General features: G+C 44.9%; 1 protein-coding gene across 2 annotated transcripts; it reads right to left on the bottom strand.

The window, feature by feature from the left end:
* LOC309338423 (beta-soluble NSF attachment protein) lies at positions 1–25,824 on the bottom strand. 2 transcript variants are annotated; one of them, XM_081855702.1, is made up of 12 exons: positions 25,503–25,824; positions 18,310–18,389; positions 16,248–16,364; positions 13,439–13,485; positions 13,229–13,306; positions 11,924–11,979; positions 10,403–10,487; positions 8,831–8,935; positions 8,177–8,245; positions 4,508–4,558; positions 2,111–2,218; positions 1–1,522 (listed from the first exon to the last, which is right to left on the bottom strand). In XM_081855702.1, exons 1-11 carry the CDS (start codon positions 25,607–25,609, stop codon positions 2,114–2,116), a joined length of 900 nt encoding a protein of 299 aa, XP_081711828.1. In that variant the 5' UTR covers positions 25,610–25,824; the 3' UTR covers positions 1–1,522; positions 2,111–2,113. The 2 variants fall into 2 exon arrangements, with proteins under 2 accessions (XP_081711828.1, XP_081711827.1); XM_081855701.1 differs by lacking the exon at positions 1–1,522 and having other exon boundaries at positions 1,938–2,218; positions 25,503–25,821.
* Between the last annotated feature and the right edge of the window lie 1,905 nt (positions 25,825–27,729).

Raw genomic sequence — 27,729 nt, forward strand, 5'->3', positions numbered from 1 at the left:
GCAGAAGGAGGGTAGCAGTTAATGGGAAAGTCAGTGGCAATGAACTCTTTTGAACAGGTCAACTGAGACAGCTGAACTGCTGAAGTAGGCCAGTAGCAAATTACTAAGGCTATATATACACACACACACTTTGCAAAATATACAGCAAGCTAGGTTCAGATTTGGGCAGAATGAGACAAGTAAGAGTAGACTGCATCTCTCTGCACTGCAGGGAATAGGGGGTGCCATTTATTTTATTTATTTTTAACCCTAGCCCAGCAGGCAGGAAGATTCTAACCCAGGCTGTTGGCTAGCACACTTTGCTTGTAGAGAATTTATACAGTGGGAAACCCCACCCCTACCTGCAACCGTAAGCCCATTCAATCATGCCATTCCCTTTATTCAGCTGCACCTATAGAACAGCTCTGGAAAAGCACACTGGCTCTTCTGCTATGGAAAGGCTGACAGCGTTTTTCAACCTTGATTTATTTTTTATTTTTTTGGTAGTTCTACATGCTACAAAGCACACGCCCAGAGACACACGGCACACGGCATATAAAAAAACCACAGGCTTTCCACCAGCACGACTGAAAACGCACAATTCCTCACAATTTCACACACACGCACATGCACACCCCCCTGAAAGAGCAGTCTAAAATACAGCTCGTTTATGACTACCGGTGTGTCATAAACAATATATACACTCATGGATCAAAGGTGTAGAACAGGCATAGGCAAACTCAGCCCTCCAGATGTTTTGGGACTACAATTCCCATCATCCCTGAACACTGGTCCTGTTAGCTAGGGATGATGGGAGTTGTAGTCCAAAAACATCTGGAGGGCTGAGTTTGCCTATGCCTGGTGTAGAAGCTCCGAGTTTGGAGAAGAAAATGTCGCCACAGAAAGGGAGGAGGGGGGGAGGATCTGCTTGTTAGTCACTTTAAAAAATGGTAACATTCACCCCCCCCTTCGCACCCCTTTTGAAGTGACTCATAGTGTTTATGTTTCTGGACCCCACAACTACCCTGACTGAAACTTCCGCAGGGCACCTCCAACATACGCAGGTTTGTGTGAAAGCCAGAACTGTATCACCATCACTGCGTATGTTCAGATCTTGTCAGACTACCGATGCGCGTGGATTGCATCAGCGCTGCTGATCATAATTGGTCGAGCAGGGGGAAGCAAGGAAAGAGCAGGGCAAACGCTTCGAGAATTGCACCACCGTCAGTAGTCGCAAATTATGTAACTAACATTTAGAAGAAACCCTTCCGATTCGTTCATGTCGTCCAGATAGACAGACGTTCCCCCTGTAAGTCGTGTAATCATTTCGGCTAAGGTCAAATTTGCATTCCAGATGGGTCATACTCTTGCTTGTTTTTGAGCCAGAGGAGGCTTAATATAGATACACTTTGGATCCCTGCATGTACTTACAAAGCAGTAAACCCCATTGAAGCCAGTGCGAGTTGACTCAAGAGGAATAGGATTGCATTAGACAGGGGTCACAGATTTTGTCATCTCAGCGTTTGTGACTCGGCCACATTTCCTAAGCAAGAATGGAAATCACACTTAAAACAACACAATTTGATATAATATGTGTCTATTAATGCAAGAGAAATCTCTGAAGGGCCCAGATAAATTTTAGTTGATGAACTCATTTGTCCAAAAATAACCATATTCTTGGAGGGAGACTCACAGTGTGTGCCTAAATTTCAAGTTGGCTGGCATTTCACGTCAACAGACTGGATTTATAAGACACAATGAATAAGTCGAGAGAGAAAGTCCTATTGAACACAGGCCTGGGGGTTTCCTTCTAAGTAAAGATGCCTTGCACTGTAAAGCAGCAATCCTACGGACAGTGATGCGGGGAATGCTGATCTCAGTGGGTCTTACTTGCAAGTAAATATGCATAGATCAGGCCGCATGTCTTGCATTTAGAAGGGAAACAAAAACACGAGGGCTTGAAAATATATATAGTTCATGTCCATAGTTACACCGAACGAGCCACAACAGGGTACTAAACAAGACACCAGTCAGTTAAGCTAGAAGCATTGATCCAAGTATCCCATAATGGTCCTTGGCCACAACACAGTATACTTCAGCAGACATGTCACGTGCCACAAATTGTACTGACAATTCACTTGAGGTCCCCGTCAGTGTCTTCCTGAATGGATTTCTTAATGCGAAGCAACATGGTCGTCAGCCACTGATCCAAACGAGATATTGAATCAAACTCCTTAACCTAATTAGAAGAGGGTAACATAACCGGTTAGCAAAGCAAGTACAGTTGTACCTTAGATCCCGAATGCCTTGTGAGTTGAACGTTTTGGCTCCCAAATGCCGCAAACCCAGAAGTGAGTGTTCTTTGGAACCCGAACCTCCGACGCGGCTTCCGATTGGCTGCAGGAGCTTCCTGCAGCCAATCGGAAACCGCACCTTGCTTATAAATCAATATATTTTTTAAAAAACATGTTTTATATACTTGTAATTGCGTGTTTCTATAATACTTAAAGGGACGCAGGTGGCGCTGTGGGTTAAACCACAGAGCTTAGGACTTGCCGATCAGAAGGTCGGCGGTTCGAATCCCTGCGACGGGGTGAGCTCCCGTTGCTCGGTCCCTGCTCCTGCCAACCTAGCAGTTCAAAAGCACGTCAAAGTGCAAGTAGTTAAATAGGTACCGCTCTGGCGGGAAGGTAAACGGCGTTTCCGTGCGCTGCTCTGGTTCGCCAGAAGCGGCTTAGTCATGCTGGCCACATGACCCAGAAGCTGCACGCCGGCGCCCTCGGCCAGTAAAGCGAGATGAGCGCCGCAACCCCAGAGTTGGCCACGACTGGACCTAATGGTCGGAGGTCCCTTTACCCTTTACCTTATAATACTTAAAGAAAATTACATTAAGGATAGGGGCCTCCATAATCAGAACATGGTGCACAGACTGTGGTTCACAAAAGCTTGTGCCATAATAGATGTGTTAAGTCTTTAAAGTACCCGAGGACTCTTTCCGTTTTTCAAATGAGTCAGGGGCACATGTCAACCACACCGGTTTCCCCCATACAGTGGTACCTCGGGTTAAGTACTTAATTCATTCCGGAGGTCCGTTCTTAACCTGAAACTGTTCTTAACCTGAAGCACCACTTTAGCTAATGGGGCTTCCCGCTGCTGCGCGATTTCTGTTCTCATCCTGAAGCAAAGTTCTTAACCCGAGGTACTATTTCTGGGTTAGTGGAGTCTGTAACCTGAAGCGTATGTAACCTGAAGCGTATGTAACCCGAGGTACCACTGTAGTTTGAAAGAGGAATTGGGTAAACTCAACTGCAGAGTTGACAGCCTTCAAGCACCACCTTAAGAACTGGACGAAACCTGTAGAAGCCCTTTCCCCTGGATCCAACCCACCCCTTCCTTTCAAGTAAACCTAAACCAGGCCTTTCTCTCTCTGAGGAGGCAGTGCGCAGGGCTTCTCTCTCTCTTGCCCAGCCTCTCTGTCTGCATAAGCCTGCGCCTCCCTGCTCTCACCTTGCGTCCACTCGCTTCTCCTTCTGCCTTTGTTGTGTGTGTGCGTGTTTCACGCCCAACTTTGGAACCATCGCCATTCTGGCTGGCGAGGAGCATGCTGTGCTCTCCTGAGCTGCCTTGGAGAGGAGCTGGGCTTGTGGGGGCAGGCTGAAGAAGGCTTTTCCTATGGGACCGCCTCTCCTGGTATGCCCCATGGAGGACCTTAAGGTCCATAAATAGCAACACCCTAGTGGTCCTGGGCCCTAAGGAAGTTAGATTAGCCTCAACCAGAGCCAGGGCCTTTTCAACACTGGCCTGGTGGAACGCTCTGCCTCATGAGACCAGGGCCCTGCGGGATCTGATTTCTTTCTGCAGGGCCTGTAAGACAGAGTTGTTCCGCCTGGCCTTTGGTTTGGAGTCAATTTGATTTCCTTCCCCTCCTCCTGTGATGAGGCTGCATTTTAATGTTGTATTTTAATCTTGTTTTTAAGTTGTATTCATTCAACTTGTTGTATTATTGCTTGTTAGCCACGCTGAGCCTGGCCTTGGCTGGGGAGGGTGGGGTATAAATAAAAATTTTATTATTATTATTATTATTATTATTATTATTATTATTATTATTATTATTTTCTCTCTCAGCTTGTGATCGACAGAAATCAATCCAGCAACTGACCAGTCGATCACAATCAATGCGTTGGACATGTCTGCTATACAATTACCTGAAAATGCACATCCACACAATACATTTAAAAGAGCACTGCTTCCCCCCAGATCTGTATTTTACACCTCAGAGAGCTATAATTTCCAGCACCCTTAACAAGCTACAGTTCCCAGGATACTCTGGTGAAAAGCCGTGTGCTTTAAATGTATGGTGTGCTGGTAACTGAGGTGACTGCCTAAGATTGTACTGTTAATCTGGAACTCTATGTCTCTGTTGCTTCGAATGTGCTGTGGTTACAATAGTGCTGGCTATTTTACTTTTTTAAAAAAGTTGCCCCTATGAAACCTGCCCTGTGTCCAAGTAAAACAGAAGTCTACTTACCGCTTCAGTGTAAGCTTCGCAGTTTTGTTCCTCGTGAGCTTCCAGTAATTTCTAGTAGGATGACATGAACAGATTAAACAGAAGTGACAATGTTACTGCATCTCTCAAGAAAGACGGACTTGTTAAGTAATCCTGTCTGCGCTCTGTAAAACTGAAAGAGGCCTTTCGCAACTTGAAGGCGTTTTAAAAACTACCAGGTAATGTATCCCTTCAATTTAGCAATAACCTGTTGCAGTGGTACCTCGGGTTCAGTACTTAATTCGTTCCGGAGGTCCGTACTTAACCTGAAACTGTTCTTAACCTGAAGCACCACTTTAGCTAATGGGGCCTCCTGCTGCCACTGCGCCACCAGAGCACGATTTCTGTTCTTATCCTGAAGTGAAGTTCTTAACCTGAAGCACTATTTCTGGGTTAGCGGAGTCTGTAACCTGAAGCGTATGTAACCTGAAGCATATGTAACCTGAGGTACCACTGTATATACACAGATGTTTATCCCAAAACTATGCTGGATTTGAAGGGCTGGATGGGCTGCCTGCATAAGCACCCATCATCACAGCGATTGTGACCTCATAGTCAGGCAGAGACATGTGGGAAGTTGAAGTGTCAGAAAATATTTACATGGTGCTGTGGTCCCCAATCCCTAGGAACTAGGTCTATCTATGTCAGGGAAAGAAAGCTGTCTTGTTCTGCATCAGAACTTTGGGTGATCTAGCACAGTACCAACTACAAATGTAAAGGCCTTGGGGGAAACCCAGAAAATTTGAAAGGAAAAAAATCCAAGTATTCCCCCCCCCCCCTCAATTTTCCAGAAACAAATAGGGGAAAGACGGAAATATGGGGGGAGGGAGAATTGTGTCCTTCCCAGTTTTTGTTTTTTTAAAATTTTTACTTATGATTTTCAATTTTATAGATTTCAATAATTTTACAATCAATTTAACATTTCAATGCTCGACTTCTTTCCCCCCTCTTTCTGCAGTTCCTTAAATTTATTTTTTATATTTTCTGCATATTCCAAATTAACTTAACTTCATCATTTATTCATCTACCTTAAATGTACACTCTTATCAAGCTGCAGGTTATTACAATAATCCTGCCAACTTATCTGTTTACAGTTTGTTTGTAAATATTCAATAAACCATTTCCATTTTTTTATAAAAAGTTTGTTAGCTTGATTTCTTATTTTTCCAGTAAGTTTCGCCATTTCTGCGTATTCCATAAGTTTTTGTATCCATTCTTATTTCGTTGAGACTTCTTTCCATTTGGGGGCAAATAACATTCTTGCCGCCGTAGTCACATAGATGAATAAATTTCTATGCAGTTTGGGTAGTCCCTATAATTCCCAAAACTATCATTTCTTCTTTCTAGACCTTCACATCTCTAGTCCTGCTCAGAGTGCGTCCTCCAAGGTTTCAGACATGAGTCTTTCCCAGCCTACCTGGAAATTCCAGGGACTGAACCTCAAAACCTTCTGCATGCAAAACATATTCTCTTCCACTGAGCAGTGGCTCAGAAAGATGATGTTGGGGGGAGAATCAAGGGATGAGGTGGAGAAGGGGTTGGGTGAACACAAGACTATCAAAAATGTGGACTGAAGTGGTACCTGATCAGGAGCAGAGCCTATAATAAGCTTGTGTGCGAGGAAAGGGAATACTGATTGTGGCGTTTGCCCCTTCATTTAGAAAATGTTTGAACGGGGGGAGAGATAGGGTTAAAAATATAGACCAATAGGAAAGCCAGAGGCGGAGCCTACCTGTGTATAAAAGGGCTTAGCCCGAGGTTTGAGTGAGTTGTTGTTGGGAGTTGTTGGTGGGTTTTACTGGGTTGACTGGTTGGGAAAGGCAGTTGAAGAAGCAGTTGGTAATAGAGAGACAGTTAGGGCAGTGGGTTCTTGAGTGAGAAGAGGTAGAAGAGATAGAGAGAGGAAAATAAGACTAAGAAAGTAAAGAGCACCAACGTTTGGAATGCCGTTAAAGTTTGTTTGTGTCTGAAATAAAATACACTCTTCTTTATTCATTGAGAACCTGACTGAGGCTGAAGTGATTTTACTGGGGAGGACCTGGTTGGTGGCAGTGGATTAGTGGTGTACGGGTCAATAGTTTGTGAGATGACCAGGGGCTCCGTACGAACGCCACACTGATAAACAAAGGTCTACTTGTGAGTATCAGAATGGAAGAGGAAATGAATGTACAGTGGTGCCTCGCAAGACGAAAAGAATCCATTCCGAGATTCTCTTTGTCTAGCGGTTTTTTCGTATTGAGAAGCAAGCCCATTGACGGCTTAGCGGATTAGCGCTATTAGCGGCTTAGCGGCTTTTAGCGGCTTATCGGATCAGCTGATAAGCGGCTTAGCGGCTTAGAAAAAGGGGGGGGAGGAAAAAAAACCCCGCAGGAACTCGCAAGACATTTTCGTCTTGCGAAGCAAGCCCATAGGGAAATTCGTTTTGCGAAGCGCCTCCAAAATGGAAAACCCTTTCGTCTAGCGGGTTTTCTGTCTTGCGAGGCGTTCGTCTTGCGGGGCACCACTGTAGCTTGGAGATCTGTTTATAAGGCCTAGTATTTAAGCCCTTGAAGCCATAGGAAACAAGCAGGCAGGGAAGGGAAGTTGGAAGCCCCTTCTTTGCACCCAGCACAGAAATGTTGCAGGCCACTGGAAGAAGTCCCTAGTAGGCTAGCAAAATCATTTTTGAGGCTAGCAAATGTGGTGGGTTTATTCAAAAGGAGCGAGAAGGAAAGATCTCCGGAGCTTCTCCAGAGCCAAAGGAAGCACAGAAGTGAGGAGGAGGAGAAACACAGACCCCTTTCCCTCTTTCTGAGGCTGGGGTGGGGAATCTTTAGCCTGCCGGATCAAAATGGGACTACAACTCCCATCAGCCCCAGCCCGTCTGGCCGATGGTCAGTAATGGTGGGAGTTGTAGTTCAACAGCATTGCACCTGCTCCCACCCTGATTATCACTTATTAACAACAACCGGTACAGCACATCTTCAAATCCCACCAGAAGTGATTATATGTACCGTATTTTTCGCTCTATAGGACGGACCTTTTCCCCTCCAAAAATTAAGGGGAAATGTGTGTGCGTCCTATGGAGTGAATGCAGGCTCCTTGGCTTCAGCGATAGCAACACGAAGCCTCCGAAGCTCAGAGGGAGCGCTCCCTCCACGCTCTGGAGGCTACGCGTTGCTTTCGCTGAAGCCTGGAGAGCAAGAGGGGTCGGTGCGCACCTGAAGCCTTTGGAGCGCAGCGGGAACTCACGCTGCGCTCTAAAGGCTTCGGGTTCCTTTTGCTGAAACCAGGAGAGCAAGACTCTCCCGGCTTCAGCAGAGAGGGAGAGCTGCGCAGCGCCCCTTCAGCCAAGCGGGAGGAGAAATGGAAGGGGCTCCATTTTTCCTGCCGCTTCACTGAAGGGGCACTGAGCAGAGAAGGGGAGATATTTTTTTTTCTTGTTCTCCCCCTCTAAAACAAGGTGCGTCCTATGGTCGGGTGCGTCCTATAGAGAGAAAAATACGGTATATAGCAATTGCCATTCTTTCCCTCTGTTTGCAGGATTCATATCTCCTTTATTCACATGTTGGGAATCTGGCAATCTCCATGTGACAATCAGAGTGCTACAAGAGGAAATCCAGCAACGCTTTTCTATTTTTAACCCGTTCAAACGCATGCAGTTTCACCTACTTTCAATAGTTTACACTCCCTTGAATCTGAGAAGGCCGGGAACATTTCTTCATACTTCTCCAGAGCAAGCTGAAAGAGAGCAGCAAATTTTAAGCTTCCTATTTCATCGAGACAGGCAGGTTTCCTGCATATCATCTAGTTTAGCCCTTAAACCTACCAGAAACTATTTCTTGGAGATGGATCACAATGCAAGGGTTGAAAAAAATTAAAATTACTTAGCACATTTGGAGAAATGCATTTAGAATATGAAAGGGTATGGTGAAAGGCACTTGTATTTGGTATTTATAAATAGGACAGTCTTGTGTTACAAACTTACACCTGTTTTATCCCGAACCTGAAACTACACCTCCATACTTCAAACAGAAAGGACTGGCTTTAGACATATGTGATTGCCATCAAAGGTTTAAGGCAAGAAAACACAAGGCAATTGTGATGACTCTTCTTGCCTCATATTCTCACATTACCATAAGCAAGCACAGAAAATAACATTCAAGTAGGGCTTGTACAGTGATCACTTGTCATTGCAGAAAGAACAGCAGTATGAGCAGATGGTATTGATGGTTTAACGTTAGTCAACTGATTCTGTACATTCTTTGTACAAACGAGGGAGCATCTTGGCCTATACAACAATGGTATTTAGTGAGCTGCACTAACCTTAGCATTCAACTCATCAACTATAAAGTGACACAGAGCAGCTTTAAAGAAGTAATCTTTTGCACTATGCTTGAGTAATGGATTATCCATAGTGCTTGTTCCAACCTAAAGAGAGCAAACAGACATTTAGCCCAATTGGGAGCAGTAAAATCAAAAACGCTATTATATCATCCAGTCCCTTGTGATTCCCTGTCATTGTATTTGAAATGCCAGCATTTTGTTGTCCCAAAACTCCAGACTTCACTTTGTTTATAACAACAACAACAACAACAACAACAATAATAATAATAATAGGTAAAGGGACCCCTGACCATTAGGTCCAGTCGTGACCAACTCTGGGGTTGTGGTGCTCATCGCTTTATTGGCCGAGGGAGCCGGCATACAGCTTCCAGGTCATGTGGCCAGCATGACTAAGCCACTTCTGGCGAACCAGAGCAGCGCACGGAAACGCCATTTACCTTCCCGCCGGAGCGGTACCTATTTATCTACTTGCACTTTGACGTGCTTTCAAACTGCTAGGTTGGCAGGAGCAGGGACTGAGCAACGGGAGCTCACCCCGTCGCGGGGATTCGAACTGCCGACCTTCTGATCGGCAAGTCCTAGGCTCTGTGGTTTAACCCACAGCGCCCCCCGCGTCCCTTAATAATAATAATACATTAGTTTTAAAATATTATTTCAATTTCACAACACATTTCACTCTACCACAAATAGCGAACTATATTTTATATGCAAAGAGTCGTATTAGCAGTACAGTACTGTGCAACACAATAGCATCAGTAATGATGATCCAGTGTTGTTTGGGTACTGAGCTTGTCAGCAGAGCATGAGACTCTTAATTTCAGGGCTGTGGGTTTCAGCCCCATGTTGGGCAAAAGATTCCTGCATTGCACAGGGTTGGACTAGATGATCCTTATGGTCCTTTCCAACTCCACGATTCTATGAAAGCCCCTGGAAGTGATCCCATTGGGGAAAGTACGTGGGAACTCATAAATACTGAGGTGGCCTGGCACAGACTTTGTCATCCTTCTGGAACCAAACAAAGACATTGGTACTCTTCTGGGCATTTGGGCAGCACTAATGGTTCAACTTTGGGTCATTTATTTTTGCTGTTCATTCTTTTGCGGGTGGGGTGGTTATTTGATGTGGTTTTTGAGGATCAACACTTACATTTTATTTCATTTTAAGGCCAATTAGCCTTATAACAGGCCAATATTACAGGAGAACTGGTTAAAAACAGAATTCCCAAGCATGTAAAACAGCAGTTCTCGATGAAGCAGAACCAGCAGCATGGCTTCTGCAAGAGTAAGTCCCGCCTCACTAACCCTCTCTATTTCTTTGAAAGTGCCAATAAGCATATAAACAGAGGTGATCCAGTTGACATTCTGTACGTAAGACTTTCATAAAACTTCTGACAACTCCTGAGTAAGCTTAATAATCATGGAATAAGTGGAGAGGTCCTCCTGGGGATCAGTAACTTGTTAAGAAATGAGCAGGAATAAATGGACAATCCTTTGGATTGTACGCCTATGATTTATTCTCCCCCTTTTGTGACATTGAATGTGGCGAGCCTACCTGTTCAAAGAGTTCAACTGCCTTCTGATATTGCTCTAACTGAGCAGCATACCCAGCCACCTTCAGCAGACATTTGTTAGCAGAACTAGAAGCAAGAGGTAGAATTAGCTGAAGTGCACAGAAGTAAGGATTTCTAAACAAATGCAAAATGGAGCAACGTACGACTGATGAAGAAGCTTCAACTCCTTAGGAAATTATTTGACCCCATGCATACAGATGGAAGAACACTGGTGTTCAGTCATCATCAAGGGAAACCTGTGGTCCTCCAGATGCAGTTGGACTACAAATCCAATCAATGGATCACTTCCAAATCCTACCAATGGATTGGGGATGATGGGAGTTGTAGTCCAACTGCATTTGGAAGGGCACAGAGTCCCCATCCCTGGTCAACTTCCAACTGTCATCACATCAATAGGAATCTGGGGTGTTGATACTGAAGTTGGCAGCTGGGCAAGCAAAATGCCAATCCACAAAAACTATTTTTAGGATTTGGATGTTATGTTGCACCTTACAGCATGGCAAAGAGAGAATGCCATTTTATAGCGTCAAAAGAAAAGCCAAAACAGAAGTACAGTCGTGCCTTGGTTCTTGCAAACCGGAACACTCACTGTTCCGGGTTTGTGGCATTCGGGATCCAAAACGTCGAGTCACAAGACGTTTGAGAACCTTCCCTATTGAAGGACAATTGCATGAAGATGATGTACAGATGGTACTCAACACCAGTGCAGTTAGGGAAAATGTACAAAACTAGTTCAAATATATGTTGGAAGTGTAAGGAAAAGGAGGGGACATTTTATCATATGTGGTGGGATTGTAAGGTAATTTTAAAAATTTGGGAAATGATATACAACGAATTGAAGAAAATGTTCCATTTAACATTTGTTTAAAAACCTGAAGCATTTTTGTTAGGGATTGTAGGGAAAGATCTGCCAAAAAAGCTGAAAAACATTTTCATGTATGCGACAACAATGGCTGCGAGAGTTTTAATAGCAGAAGGATGGAAGACTGAAGAAACCCCAACTAAAGAATCATGGCAAGAAAAATGGATGGACTATGCAGAACTGGCAAAACTGACATAAAAGCTACGGGACAAGGATAACTGTGACTTTAAAGATGAATGGGAACCCTTTACAAAGTATCTGAAGACGCGACAAAGCGAACTGGACTCCTTGGCTGGCTTTGAATAAACATTCACAAACTTTTTATTGATAATAATTAGCTAAATAGTTTGAGGATCTATACAGCTGTGTAGCATGCAAAAAACAGCAATTTTAAAGAAATCAAAGACTGGAACTGAGGGAAGTCGGGGGGTGGGGGTGGGTGGGTTTTGTGTGGGAGGGTGGGGGAAGGAGGGAAAATGGGGGGGGAGCAAGGATGATATGTTTCTGGGTAATATGTTTTAATTTTGAATTTAAAAGGTTTAAAAACAAAACAAAAAACAAGGCATTCGAGAACCAAGGTACAACTGTAATCTAGATTTCTACACTGAACACTAAGAGTAGCTATTTTATGAAAACTTACCTGTTGGATTCTTCCCCTTTGTAGTAATCTGCAGCCTGCTCATAATGGGCAATAGCCTAAAGAAAGCAAAACAGTGGCTTTCCATAACTTATGCAACACTGAAGAAAACAAAACCAAATTTCAAACTAGGAAAAGGGCAGAAAATAAAACAGCGTCATAGGTGGAGTGGCTGTATTTCTAATGTACTTTTATTGCCTTTGCTAAAAGGATTCCTCTTCATCTGAAAATATCTTCTTGTATACTTCCCACTACCGCTGCCACCATTTGAGTAAGCTAAGAGTATTCTGTGGTACTGGAGGAGACTCTTGAGAGTCCCATGGACTGCAAGAAGATCAAACCTATCCATTCTGAAGGAAATCAGCCCTGAGTGCTCACTGGAAGGACAGATCCTGAAGCTGAGGCTCCAAGACTTTGGCCACCTCATGAGAAGAGAAGACTCCCTGGAAAAGACCCTGATGTTGGGAAAGATGGAGGGCACAAGGAGAAGGGGGTGACAGAGGACGAGATGGTTGGACAGTGTTCTCGAAGCTACCAGCATGAGTTTGACCAAACTGCGGGAGGCAGGGGAAGGCAGGAGTGCCTGGCGTGCTCTGGTCCATGGGGTCACGAAGAGTCGGACACAACTAAACAACTACTGTATTTTTCGCCCTATAGGACGCACTTTTCCCCCTCCAAAAATGAAGGGGAAATGTGTGTGCGTCCTATGGGGCGAATGCAGGCTTTCGCTGAAACCTGGAGAGCGAGAGGGGTTGGTGCGCACCGACCCCTCTCGCTCTCCAGGCTTCAGGAAGCTATCCGCAAGCCGTGGGAGCCCGGCGCGAAGTTGCGCAGCTCTCTCACGGTTTGCGGAGAGCTGCCTGCATCCCGAAGCCTGGGGCGCACTCAGTGCGCCCCATGCTTCGAGCTTCGTGCAGCTCTCGGCAAGCTGTGGGAGAGCTGTGCGACTTCGGGCAGATATCCGCAAGCCTGGGGAGACCGGCGCGACTTACCGCCGGGCTCCCTAGGCTTGCAGATAGCAGCCTGTTCTGGGGGCTGGGGTCAGGGGAAGCTCGGACTTCCCCCGCCCCAGCCCTGCGCCTGGAGGGGAAATAAAAAAAAATTTCTTTATCCCCCCCCCAAAAAAAAACTAGGTGCGCCCTATGGGGCGAAAAATACGGTAAACAACAACAAGAGTATTCTGTGTGGCTTGCTGGACTATGTCTGTGCTCAGAGAAGTGTGCAGAGGGTTGCAATCTAAATATTTTCAGACTATTCTGACAGTGTCTTAACATGTACACAAGGGACTCAGTAACTTAATGGGCATACCTTTTCAATGTCCACAAGCTCAGACTCATAAATCTCCGCAATGGTAATGTGATGCTTGGCCGCAATAGTAAATCGGCCCTAGGAAGAGAAGCAGTTGACCTAATTATTCTCTTTTCAACGCCGACCACAAAGACAGCTGAACCAAAGAGTTAACACCAATCTGCACGGTCACGAACAGGAATCCCAACCCTAGCACCTAGGGTTTCTTACCATGTCTGTGTAAATATCGATGGCGGCATTTAAGCAGTTGATAGCCTCTGTACCGTATGCATTTTAGGGGGAGATAATGAATAAAATCAGCTCAGTCATTCAAACATGGTACAAATACAAGGAACTAGCTTGCTCAGATCATTTTTTTATTATTTTTTAAAAATAATATTTATTAAAAGTTTAAAAAATACAAAAAGAAAAAATGAAAATTAAACATAACAATGTAATAAAATACAAAAACAAAAACACTACATAACACATTGAATTAATAAAATAGAACAAAAACAATTAAAAACACTTCCAATATTTTCAATCTTAACTTTCATTCACTTGTTTCATTGACTTCCTCACGCCTCCCTTTTTTGTATTCCACTTCAATTAACTATTTCAGCAAGTCCTTTCCATCTTCATCTATTTTCTGTCCTATAATTAATCTTAACATATTCTAACCTGATTTTTTCCCTTTAATACATTAACAATCTATCTATACCTTGTTCCTTATAACATTTCTGCCAAAGCCATATTGCTTCATTCCACCATTTTCTAAAGCTCATTAATTTTACAATATTTCTGTAAGTAATCTTTAAATTTTTTTCAATCTTCTTCCACCGACTCTTCTCCCTGGTCTCGAATTCTGCCAGTCATTTCCGCCAGTTCCATGTAGTCCATCAACTTCTAGCTTGCTCAGATCATTAGACTCAGCGTTCGGAACCTCGGTCATTCTTAACTTCTAATAGCGACTCAACCCATTCACCCTCTGACGTATGCATAAGATGCCCCTTGCCAGAAATCCCTTTTGAGCACAGGTGCTCTGACATATCGTATTTTTCGCCCTATAGGACGCATTTTTCCCCCTCCAAAAATGAAGGGGAAATGTTTGTGCGTCCTATGGGGCGAATGCAGGCTTTCGCTGAAGCCTGGAGAGCGAGGGGGGTTGGTGCACACCGACCCCTCTCGCTCTCCAGGCTTCAGGAAGCTGTCCGCAAGCCGTGGGAGAGCTGCGTGACTTCGTGCAGCTCTTCCAACAGCTTGCGGAGAGCTGCCTGTTCTGGGGGCTGGGGTCAGGGGAAGCTCGGGCTTCCCCCACCCCAGCCCCGCACCTGGGGGGGAAATAATTTTTTTTCTTTATTTTCCCCCCAAAAAACTAGGTGCCTCTTATGGGCCGGTGCGCCCTATGGGGCGAAAAATACGGTAATTACTGGAAGTCTCCCATCCTCAAGAGCTTCTCCATATACTTCCACTGAGGGAACTGACTGACAAAGACACCAGCCACCTCCGATGAAGAGAACATGGACACATGTTCAATATATGCGCCCCAGCACTCATATACAATAGAAGTTGTGCCATTATGGTAAAGAGGCAAATGGCCCCACCAATTTCAGTTTGCCCTCAGTCAGCCCCCACCTGCCTGCCTTCTTATAATCAGTTGATGAAGCAACATGGGCTTTCATTTTTCTCCTCCTTAGTCTCACTTTTCCCTTGTATAATGCAGCAGGGAGGAGGAAGGGGCAAAACTAGAATTACCGTATTTTTCGCTCTGTAAGACGCACTTTTTCCCTCCTAAAAAGTAAGGGGAAATGTGTGTGCATCTTATGGAGTGTACGCAGGCTGCGCTGCTATCCCAGAAGCCAGAACAGCAAGAGGCATCGCTGCGCAGTGATGCCTCTTGCTGTTCTGGCTTCTGGGATTCAGAATATTTTTTTCTTGTTTTCCTCCTCCAAAAACTAGGTGCGTTTTATAGTCTGGTGCGTCTTATAGAGCAAAAAATACAGTAGTTGGCTCAGCCTGTAATTGACTCTGGCGCCATCTACTGCTGTCCTCCCAGCCGTCCCAGTCCTAATTTGTAATACTACTAATAATAATTTATTACTTATATCCCGCCCACTCTGGGCGGCTCCCAACAGAATATTAAAAACACAATAAAACATTTGTAGGCTGCAATATTTGCGTCTTCAAACTGAATTAAGGCATAGTCAATTCATACAGGCCCTTGTATACGTGACACACACACACACACACACACACACAGGTGTGTGTGTACTATTGCAACAAGCCTAAGACTCATTCATTCTCTTCCCATCACATATAGGACCTTTAATATAAGCCAGGATCTATGCATGTAAATATCCACATGAGCATGGATAATCTTAGCTGGAATACACATAGCTTGGGTGTTAGTAAAACCTTTAAAATGACATGAACAGTCAGGGGAAAAAACTGTCATTGATTAGCAAATGTTTAGGCAGATTTTGTTTGGGGAAAACATTAAGATTTATTTTTTAAAAACAGATATCAAGATATCGTATTATTTTTCACTATTCTTTAAAGGGGAAACAGTTTGGAAGGATTAATGTTTTATTATGCAACCTAACACAATATACGTGCAGTAAACCCTATGCATGTCTACTCAGAAGCAAACCACATTAAGTTCAATGGGGCTTACTCCCAGGTAAATATGTATAGGACTGGAGCCTTACACACTTTTCAGTATCCTTAAAAGTCAGCTATATGTCATTCAACAAACCCATTCATATCCCACAATTATCACTGACCCCACTGCACATAAAACAATTGTGTGAAATGGACCTAACACTACATTTATTCCGAGTTTCCCATGGGACCTTTCAGGACTGCTCATGATGATACATTCTTCTCAGGAGAGCACAGTTTCATTTGGCTGCCTTGGCTTAGAAAAATCTCCAAGCTACAAACCGTAGAGCTTTATAAGTAATCGTCCTACCTAAATGCCTCGTTCAACATAGGTAAATACCAACCTAGACAGTTGTACTGTGCACAAAATGCATCTTACCTTGAGGATCTGCCTTTTTGAAAGCATTGCCTGCGTCTACAAAACAGGTTGCTGAATCATGTTTGCTCTGTAGTTGGATGTGGAGTTTGGCTGCCTGACAAAATGCATTTCCTGCAGCTGGAAAAGAAACAGTCCCCAAATCACATGATCTCTAGACACTGTTATAAGAAGCCATTTGAATGATAAAAAGGACAATGATCTCTCCCACATACACCCCCCCCCCAATATTTTCCTTTGTAAATACAGAATTCAGGCTCACACTGAAAGATAACCTATGATTTGCTCTAGCTTGGAAGAGTGCAGATGTTTCTGAAGGACAGCTTGCAATGATTGTTGTAATTTTCTCTGTTCTGGATCTGTCTCTGAATAAATTACAAAGCGCAAGATGTTCTTATGTTCTTCAGGGGTGGGAAACCTCTGGCCCTCCAGATGTGGCTGGACTGAAAGGTCCATCGTCCCTGACCATGGGCCTTTCCTGACTGGGACTGATGGGACTTAAAGTCCAACAACATCCAGGGGTCAGCAAACTTTTTCAGCAGGGGGCCGGTCCACTGTCCCTCAGACCTTGTGGGGGGCCGGACTATATTTTGAAAAAAGAACGAATTCCTATGCCCCACAAATAACCCAGAGATGCATTTTAAATAAAAGCAAACATTCTACTCATGTAAAAACACCAGGCAGGCCCCACAAATAACCCAGAGATGCATTTTAAATAAAAGGACACATTGCACTCATGTAAAAACATGCTGATTCCTGGACCATCCGTGGGCTGGATTTAGAAGGCAATTGGGCCGGATCCAGTCTTAGTTTGCCTACTCATGATCTAGAGAGCCACAGGCTCCCCACCCCTGCCATACTTTTAAAGGAGTTTTAATTATCACAAATAAATCCTCTGTAACAATGCAATTGTTCCAGCTAGAAATATACTATGCATTCACAAAGACCATGAGAAAGGTGTAGAAGAAAGGGAAACATTTGAAATTATGCTATATTTTAAGTATACAACTACACTTGATCTTAGCCAAAAGGCTGAGAAGCGTACAATATGGGCATGCCTTTAAGTTAACATCTTACATTAAAAACCTGATAGTACTGAACTATCGAAGGCTTTTCACCAAAGCCAGACTAAACGTCTTTCCTCCTGCAGTGTTGGATGGTAGGTTGAGAGGAGTTCCCTACCAGGACAGACTTTGCTCGTGTGCTCAAGACATCGATTCCATAAAACATATTTTGTTGCACTGTGCAAAATATGAGCAAGCCAGGGCTGAACTGATATTACCCTTGCTGGTACCTTTCCAGGGGGAAATCAGAGGCTCACTATGTCAGGTTCCTATTGGAAGACCGGACAAATGCTAGAACATTAGCAGTGGCAAAGTTTTTATCAGTGATTGCAAGAACCAATGATCCCTACATTCTGAACAAAATGCTTGCTTAACCTGGAACTAGGCTGTATGAATTGTGTATTGCTTTGTAGCAATTTGTTGGGTCTCTGGACCGTAATAAAGATTGATGATTGATTGAATATACAACTCTAGGGTAAAAATGACGGTTGGAGGACCAATGCGGAGAAGGCATCTGTTTATAGATGACATGCAAAAGGCAATAAGGGAAAACAAGACACATTGATAGCTTAAATGAATTGTACTAGTGTGCAGCCAGTCCCTCCACAAGTTTCTGAGAAATTAACTTATCCAGAAATAATGAGTTCTGAACCAATCAAGGGCTGAGCTGAAAGCAAGGGAAAGTAAGGGCTTCTGAATCACCTCCATTTCGTCTTGGGAAAAGAGAATGAATCATCAACAAACAGCAGAGTCATTATCTAGCATACACAGAGATGAGAGGCTTTAAAAATTCAATGCAAGCAAACCATGACTTAGGCTATCAGCCAAAGGGGAATGGCTGCATCATGCTTGCATGTGGAATTAAGGAATGTTAATTCTGATCAAACAGCTGGAATAAATTACCCCATATATCTATGGGGCATCATAAAGTTATATGGGAGCTCTACAACTATCCATTGGCCTTTTCCTCCTGCAAAGGAAGAAAACATTTCCATACATACCATTCCAGTTTTTTGCTATCTTGAACATATTTGCAGCTCTGGTATACATTTCACATGCTTCTTCTACCTTTGAATTTCCTCTGAGGGGGGGGGACAGAAAGAGAAAAGGAATTGGAAGGAGGCAGATATTTCTAATGCTAGGAAAAAACTAGGTATGAAAGGGAAGCCTCAATCTGATTCCATGACATAAATGGTTTACATTACACAACTGTGAGTCCTTGGTAGTTAAATGAATTAACCCCACCGCCAAATAAAACTTTCAAAGGATAGCTCTGGAATCCAGATACACCTCTAGCTTCTCCCACAAAGGAGGCAGCCCTCAGGCCCAGAGGACTTATCCCAGAACTACCTGCAGCTTAGGAACGCGGGTGGCGCTGTGGGTTAAACCACAGAGCCTAGGACTTGCCGATCAGAAGGTTGGTGGTTCGAATCCCCGCGACGGGGTTAGCTCTTGTTGCTCGGTCCCTGCTCCTGCCAACCAAGCAGTTCGAAAGCACGTCCAAGTGCAAGTAGATAAATAGGTACTGCTCCGGCGGGAAGGTAAACGGCGTTTCCGTGCGCTGCTCTGGTTCGCCAGAAGCGGCTTAGTCATGCTGGCCACATGACCCGGAAGCTTTATGCTGGCTCCCTCGGCCAATAAAGCGAGATGAGCGCCGCAACTCCAGACTCGGTCATGACTGGACCTAATGGTCAGGGGTCCCTTTACCTGCAGCTTGGAAGAGTCCCTTTCCAATGCTGCTCTACCTCATCCATGGGCAACAAGAGGCTTCTCAGTCCTACCAGAGCTTCAGACTTCAAAGCAGCATATGGGCCCTTTCAGCGTAGGTAACTTTGCTCTGAGGAAATGGAACTTGAGATACACACACAGATGCAGCAGTCCCGAAGCAACCCTCCAAGGCAGCCTTTCTCAACCTGTGGGTCCCCAGATGTTGTTGGACTACAACTCCCATCAAGGCCAGAGCTCAGGGATGATGGGAGTTGTAGTCCAACAACATCTGGGGACCCACAGGTTGAAAACCACTGCTCTAAGGACACTGATGCTTTGACCTTGTATTGAGCCACCACAGAGAGCTGTCCGTGGTCCTGACCACATTTAGCCCTTGAAGCCTCGTCTCCCAGGGCCTATTCTGTCACTTTAACTGATATTCCACCTTGACTCTCGTGGTGTATCTTTTGCTGTGGACATACCAGTCTCTCTCTCTCTCTTTGTGTGTATGAGTTAATGCCAAAAATGTATTTTGATGAGTTATGGTTCCATTATACCATTATTTCACATAATGAAATAACTCATGCTACCACCATGAGTTGACCAAACTGTGGGAGGCAGTGGAAGACAGGAGTGCCTGGCGTGCTCTGGTCCAGAGGGTCAAGAAGAGTCAGACACGACTAAACAACTAAACAACAACCTATGGCATTGGAACAGTAAGGACATGGGTAATTTTCTAGCAAACATGTGCTTTAGTAGCTGGTTTAAAATTTGGTGTTTCTACAGTAGTAGATTAAGTCCTGGTCTGCCAGCTTTCTCAGCAATCCAATATAACAAAGAGCTAGAAGACGAAAGCATCTTGAGAAATATGCAGAAATGGGTTAACTGCAATTAGAAAACTATATCAAAATTGTACCAATGAGGAGTTATAGGGAAACTGTTGAAGAAACAGGTAGTGATTGTATTCCCTTAGGTCAATACTTTCATGTACAACATATAATTAGTAACTTATTCATTAGTAACTCTCCGAAGCTCACTGCGCAACTCTACATATTTCAGGGTAATGATTTCTAGCAAGCCAGCTGTAAAAATCTTGAGCCAAGTATATAAAATCACAGCTGATCTAGGCATTATGAGGCACAGATTAGTGGCTAAAAACCTTACGCAAATTATGGCACAAGAAATGTGAGTTTGGGTGTGGAAAGGCATCCTACAGTATGCACAAAAAATATTAGAAATGGCTATTTAAATGGTACCGGACTCCACATAAGATGAGTCAAATGTAGAAAATAAATGTTGCAGATGCAGCTTGAACAGATTGAATATTCTTCATGCATTCCAGACTTGACCTAAATGAATCAGGCTTTCTATAATAAATTATTTTTATAGGAAAAAATCAGGGTTTTGAATAACCAGTGAACCCTTTAGTTACCCTAGTGGGATATGTAAAGGATATCTTACTTCCAGACAATGTAGAAATGTAATATATTTACTAACTGTGGTCCATTCAACCATTATTTATGGCTCAAACAAATTAATATTGGATTTGGCCTACATGGTTGAACTTCTTAATAGTATAATGCTATGTTAAAAGTAAAAGAGGTAGGAAAACAATATGATCAATTTATGCAAAAATTGAGTCATTGTATTCCAGAGGTAGCCAACACTGTAAAACAGGCATGCCCAAACTCGGCCCTCCAGATGTTTTGGGACTACAATTCCCATCATCCCTGACCACTGGTCCTGTTAGCTAGGGATGATGGGAGTTGTAGTCCCAAAACATCTGGAGGGCCGAGTTTGGAGATGTCTGCTGTAAATTAATGAGTAATAAGAGTCTACAGATAAATGAAGAGCTGCTTCTGTTAGTTAGCATCTGCACTGTCAGCCAGTCCCCAAGTCCAGTCTAGAGAGAAGAGTTTGGAGACTAAATTATGTCATCATCTGCCAGAAGCCAAAAAAGAGGGCTATAACCATATCCACATATCTTCAATGTGTTGGGGAAGGCCCAAAACTGAGCAACAGTGCATCTGCTTTGTATGAAGAGGACCCTAGCTTCAAACCCCAATATTTCTAGGTAAAGGTAAAGGGACCCCTGACCATTAGGTCCAGTCGTGGCCGACTCTGGGGTTGCGGCACTCATCTCGCTTTACTGGCCGAGGGAGCCAGTGTACAGCTTCCGGGTCATGTGGCCAGCAGGACTAAGCTGCTTCTGGCAAACCAGAGCAGTGCACGGAAATGCCATTTACCTTCTCGCCAGAGCGGTACCTATTTATCTACTTGCACTTTGACGTGCTTTTGAACTGCTAGGTTGGCAGGAGCAGGGACCGAGCAACAAGATCTCACCGCGTCGCGGGGATTCAAACCACCAACCTTCTGATCAGCAAGTCTCAGGCTCTGTGGTTTAACCCACAGCGCCACCCGCATCCCTATATTTCTAGGTAGGGTTGGTAAAATTCCCCAGTCTGAAACTTGAGAGAGCTGCTGTGTGTGTTGACAATACAGACCGTTGGTCTGCCTTGCTGTAAGGTAGTTTAGTATGTTCTTATGTTCTGATACTGTAACTCTGTGCAGACTTTTTAAAAGCAGAAATGAAATAAAAGGGTGAGTTTCTACAACTATCTTTCTTACACCTCTTATTAAAAAAAAGAAGACAATAAAACAATTATCTTCCTAAATATAAACAGAAAGGAAAAAGTTAAATCAGTTCTGTAGTTATCTATTGGCAAAAATCCGGTTACACTTGACAGCTCATTTGCTGAAGAAATATTGGAAGAGAATTATGATGATGGACTGATATCAAGAAGTCTTATGAACACAGTGTTCCCTTGAAATAATGTCATCATAAATGCTCGTGACAGCAAAATGTAACATAAAAACAGCCATGGCTTCCTAGCCATGGAACCTCGGACCCACAACATGCAAGATTAAAAAAAAAGAAAGATCACCAATTGTTTTTAGATCTCCAGGTCAACTGTAAGGACCCAAACTGATTTGATGAGAACAGAGCACATATTTTCTCTGTAAAATTCACCTCCTTTCCTAGAGAGCAGGCGTTCGTAAATCCAGTTGCTTTAACAAACCTGGCACAAACTGAGGATCTAATCTCTTTAAGAACAAAATGAGATATCCATTTGAATTAACGGATTAGCGGAATCAGATGCATGATTGCTAATTAACCAATAATCTGAGAAGAACTTCTTCAAGGTTTGCCTGATGTAATGTAGAAATCAGGTGCTACAAGGTGCATCACCAAATATCTCAGTAAGAAGAAGAGGTTACAGAACAGCAAAATGATTTTCAGCACTATGCCCTCGTAAACACCTCAGAAAAACAGATGAAGTAGCAAACATCAGACTCTTGCATTGCAGGCAGTTAGACTAGATCATTGTTTCCCAATCGGGGGGCGCAGGATATTCCAAGGGGGCTATTCCAAGGGGGCCACGGGTGAAAAATGCATAAATGGGGGGGCACAGCATAAGGCTGGGGGGCACAGAGAAAAGTGAGAAGTGAAGGAAACTATAATTTAATTTTTAAAAATCCTGATTAGCTGGCTATCCACTTGGCCAATCCAAAGCGGGGATTGCCCACCAGGACCTAGCATGGGGGTCAGCAAATTTTTTCAGCAGAGGGCCGGTCCACTGTCCCTCAGACCTTGTGGGAGGCCAAACTATATGGGGGGGGGAATGAACAAATTCCTGTGCCCCACAAATAACCCAGAGATGCATTTTAAATAAAAGCACACATTCCACTTATGTAAAAACACACTGATTCCCAGACCATCCGCGGGTTGGATTAAGAAGGCGATGGCTGGGTAAATTATGTGAGTACCTGGAGTTAGCCAAATTGACGGACTTAATAAGTCGAAAACCCAAAACTATGGTACAGAAACAGTGGGGTTGTTTAAATGAATATTTGCATAACCAGGGCTCAACTACAAAAATTTGGTTGTGTTTAGACTAACCTTGTGAAGACTATAAAGAATATAAAGTAATAGATTAGGGAAAAACCTATAGGAAGGATGTGAAGAACAGAGGTTAAGGTGAACTAGGTATAAAAGACGTGTGGTGTAGGCGGTGGAAGTCATTTAAAATATTTTAATCAAGATTTGTATTTTGTGGCATGGAAATGCATGTTTGTGTGTAAGTGCAAATTTGAGATTGTTGTTTACGGAAAGTTTCTTTCTAGTTTCTAATTTTTTTTCTTTGTTACTTTTCTTGTTTTCTCAATATTGTTCTACAATGTGTGCATGATTGTGTTTATATGCATATGTCTGAAATTTGTCTCTTTCTTTGACATACTTGTATTATTTAATAAAATTAATAATAATGATAAAATTTTAAAAGAGAGAAGGCGATTGGGCCGGCTCCGGCTCCCGGGCCTTAGTTTGCCTACCCATGGCCTAGCGATCCTTTTCACCATGTGTACTTTCTTGGAGTAAGATAAAGGGGCCCCTGACCATTAGGTCCAGTCGTGGTTGACTCTGGGGTTGTGGCGCTCATCTCGCTTTATTGGCCGAGGGAGCCAATGTACAGCTTCCGGGTTATGTGGCCAGCATGACTAAGCTGCTTCTGGAGAACCAGAGCAGCACACGGAAACGCTGTTTACCTTCCCGCCAGAGCGGAACCTATTTATCTACTTGCACTTTGATGTGCTTTCAAACTGCTAGGTGGGCAGGAGCAGGGATTCGAACCGCCGACCTTCTGATCAGCAAGCCCTAGGCTCTGTGGTTTAACCCACAGCGCCACCCACGTCCTTTCTTGGAGTAGTCCAGGTTTATTTCCAGCAGGAAAGGGCGATCAGCTCCTGTTTTAACCAGTAGAGCCTGTGATTCAGAACCCCCAGGTCAGGTAAGGGCACTAATAGGGTAGCAATGGGTAGGGCTGGGTGAGCCCGAGATGCTTGTTGCTGTAGCCAGAGTTGGGCCCGGTGGTAACCTGGGCCTGACTCTGCAAGGGTGCAATCCACCCCAGTGCCTGGGGGATCAGGGCCCATCAGCACCATTGGCCAGGCTCTGCAATGCACGGGGTAAAATCCACATGGGGTCATCTGGTTAGGGGGCAGGCTTTTGTTAGGGGGCAGGAGAACCTCAGATTTGTATTGATATGTGTTACGTACTGAGCTGAATCCTAGAACAATAGGATCCAGAATGCAGCAGTCTGATTGGTCCGCAGGAGCCACCCAATCCAGCTCTAGGTGGAAGTGAATCAGCAACCTGATTGGCCTGCAGGAGCAACCAATCAGGCTCCTGGGTGAAGTGAATCAGCAACTGGATTGGCCGGCAGGAGCAGCCAATCACGCTTCTGGCGGAGGTGAATCCACAACCTGATTGGCCTACAGGAGCAGCCCGGAATTAGCCAATCACGCAGGGCCCATTGTGTAAATAATGTATATATAGCTAGACGCTTTGGGGGAAGTTTCATTTATTGCTACTATGATCTGAATAAAGAGCATGAAATTCACACTCGACTCCAAGTATATTTCAATATGTATTGATTTTTAATTAATGGGGGAGCAGCTGCCCCCCTTGGCTACGCCCATGGGGGGGCCACAGTAAGGAAACAAGCTCAGAAGGGGTCCACGGTTGGAAAAAGGTTGGGAAACACTAGATTAGATCACACACACCCCCTTGTGGTCCCTTCCAACTCTACAGTGCTATGATTCCATTTGAGCCGATGATGATGATTCATTAAATTTGTATACCACCCTTCCCTCGCAGATCCCAGGGTGGATTTTGTGGGGTTTTGCAGTTTATTCGCTCCCTACTGTACCCACACCTGCCAACTGAGGACATCATCCCATGTGCGGATTCATATTGAAACACGGAGGGCGATGATGCCGCCACAACTCTGCTAAGTCATTAAGGCAGCCCCAAACTACCTTAAGTCCTGCTGAATTAAACAGGAATTGTTCCCAGCTAAGCCTGCGATGCTCCTCTGCAATCTGCCCTTGCCTTATAGACATTGCCATGTCACAGCCTCTGCCATTCCATGGCCTTTGGAGTGCCAGGATGATGCCCACAAAAAAAAGTACGGTATTATTCATTACTATGATGATTATTACTCCTCCTCCTCATCTGTCTGTGTAGAGACAGGCAGGTGGGCAGAAATCATAGCTGTCAACGTTTCCCTTTTTTTTTAAAGGGAAATTCCCTTATTCCGAATGGGATTCCTCGCAAGAAAAGGGAAAAGTTGGCAGCTATGGCAGAAATCCATCCTGGTGACGGATCAGGATCCATCCCTGCCCACTTCGCGCAACCCGAGGGAGAAAAGCGGGATCTGGTCGACGGTCACTCGGTCGCGAAGGGGAGGGAGATCCGTTGCCCCTCGGCTCTCCTCTAGACCCCTACTGTCTAGATCCTCTAGATCCATCGCCCACAGACGCGGATCGACCCAGCGCGGCCTAAAACCGAGCGGCGGGTCCCCGCGAGGAAGGATCCCTTCCTTCCAGGCCCCGATCCCCTCTGCCCGATCCCCTCGCCCGCTCTCACCCGAAGAGGCCCCTGAGGAAGGAGTGCGAGGACTTCACCCTCTTCTCGGCCTCGGCCAGGAGATGCGCGGCCTCCCGCTCCTTGCTGCCGGCGGCGGCGGCGTCCATCGCGGATCCCTTGCCTTCTGCGTGTGGCGCGGAGGAGGCGGCGGAGGGCGGCCGGCGACCAGGCCCCTCCGGATCCAGCTCCGCCTCCTGCGGCTGCGGCGGCTGCTTCAAACCCCGCGGCCTGGGAATCTACTCGGCGTGTCTCCGCGGCCGCGCAGGGTCTCGCTGGATCCGGCGCGCTTTTCGCGTGGGGTGGGATCGCGCCGTTCGAAGGGATCCCCGAGGGTCATCTAGTCCAACCCCCGCGCGCGCCGCCGGGTGGATCGATCCCGCTTTTCTCCCTCGGATGGGCAGGGATGGATCCTGATCTGGCTTCGCCGCCAGGATGTGTTTCTGGCCACCTGCCTTGTCCCTACACAGAGATCAGTAGTAATAATAATCGCAATAATGAATTATACTTGGGGGGGGGGCATCATCCTGGCACTCCAAAGGCAGAGTCTGTGACATGGCAATGTCTGTAAGTCAAGGACAGATTGCAGAAGAGCATCACACGCTTTACCTGGGAACAATTCCTTGTTCAATTCAGCGGGAATTGCTTCTGAATAAACACGGCTGAAATTGTGCTGCTCCTGCGGAAAAATAGTTTTGTCTTAGCAGAGTTATGGCAGCATCTTTGGCCTCCGTGTTTCAGTATGAATCCACACATGGGATGGTGTCCTCTTCTCAGTTGGCAGGTGTGGTGGGTACAGAAGGGAGGAATAAACTGCTAAGCCACACTAAATCCACCCTCAGATCTATCCAGGAGTGAAGGGTGGTGGTATACACGTTTAATGAATCCTCATCATCGGCTCAAATGGAATCGTAGAGTTGGAAGGGATCTCCGAAAGTTATCTAGTCTATCCCCCTTCAATGCAGGAGTCTCAACTAGATCATACATGTCAGATGGCTGTCCAACCCTATGCCTAGAAACCTCCAAGGAAGGAGAGTCCACCACTTCTCTTGGGAGTCTGTTCCATGCGTCGAACAGAAATTTCTTCTTGCTGTTGAGTTAGAATCTCCTTTTTTGCCACTGATGCGGGTCCTACACTCTGGAGCAGGGGAAAAACAAACTAGATACATGCTCCACGTGACAGCCCTTGAGATACTGGAAAATGGCTATCCTATCTCCTCTCAGTCTCCTCCCCACCCCCAGGCTAAACATAACCAGCTCCTTCAACCACTCCTCATAAGGCTTGGTTTCCTTCTGTTGTGGCACCCAGAACTGGTGCAGGGTTTGACCAAGGCAGAATAGAATGGGACTATGGCTTTCCTTGACCTGGAGGCCAGCGCATGGCTTAACACAAAATGGCTGCCCCCTGCCCAGTTGTCAATGCCAGGCTCAAAGTTAGCTGGGCAAAGGAAATTGTAGGATAATCTAGAAAGCCACCTGGAAAGTAAGGGAAAGAATATCTCACCACTTTTCATACCTTTCTTAAAATACTTATTCACCTGCTTATTTATTGTGGGGATTTATATTCTTCTAGGGACGCGGGTGGCGCTGTGGGTTAAACCACAGAGCCTAGGACTTGGCGATCAGAAGGTCAGCGGTTCGAATCCCCGCGACGGAGTGAGCTCCCGTTGCTCAGTCCCAGCTCCTCCCAAACTAGCAGTTTGAAAGCACGTCAAAGTGCAAGTAGATAAATAGGTACCGCTCCGGCGGGAAGGTAAACAGCGTTTCTGTGCACTGCTCTGGTTCGCCAGAAGCGGCTTAGTCATGCTGGCCACATGACCCGGAAGCTGTACGCCGGCTCCCTCAGCCAGTAAAGCGAGATGACTGCTGCAACTCTAGAGTCGTCCGTGACTGGACCTAATGGTCAGGGGTTCCTTTACCTTTACCTATATTATTCTAAATGATGCTATGGCACTCTTAAGACAACTGAAGCCCTCCTCATAAAACTCATTACTGGCGAGGGAAATATTGATTGCCACATATCCTCCACTGTACTGGAGAAAATTAATAATAATAAGGATAATAGTAATTTAGGGATATGCTGCACCCATCTGACTGGGTTACCCTAGCCACTCTGGGCGGCTTCCAACAAATTAAGACACAATATGGCACCTAACATTAAAAACTTCCCTATGCTTCAGAAATGCTCTGGTTTATGTATGTGACTTAGCAGCAGTGATGTCATATATCA

The sequence above is a fragment of the Podarcis erhardii genome (genome assembly GCF_964252035.2).
Source record: "Podarcis erhardii genome assembly, chromosome: 3".
Lineage (NCBI taxonomy): Eukaryota > Metazoa > Chordata > Lepidosauria > Squamata > Lacertidae > Podarcis > Podarcis erhardii.

Coding starts and splice junctions, on each gene's coding strand:
- LOC309338423 (XM_081855702.1), bottom strand. CDS start 25,609: ATGGACGCCGCCGCCGCCGGCAGCAAGGAGCGGGAGGCCGCGCATCTC. Junction 13,307..13,438: donor TCGATATTTACACAGACATG/GTAAGAAACCCT, acceptor TTCTCTTCCTAG/GGCCGATTTACTATTGCGGC. Junction 8,936..10,402: donor CAGTTGAACTCTTTGAACAG/GTAGGCTCGCCA, acceptor TGCTCTCTTTAG/GTTGGAACAAGCACTATGGA.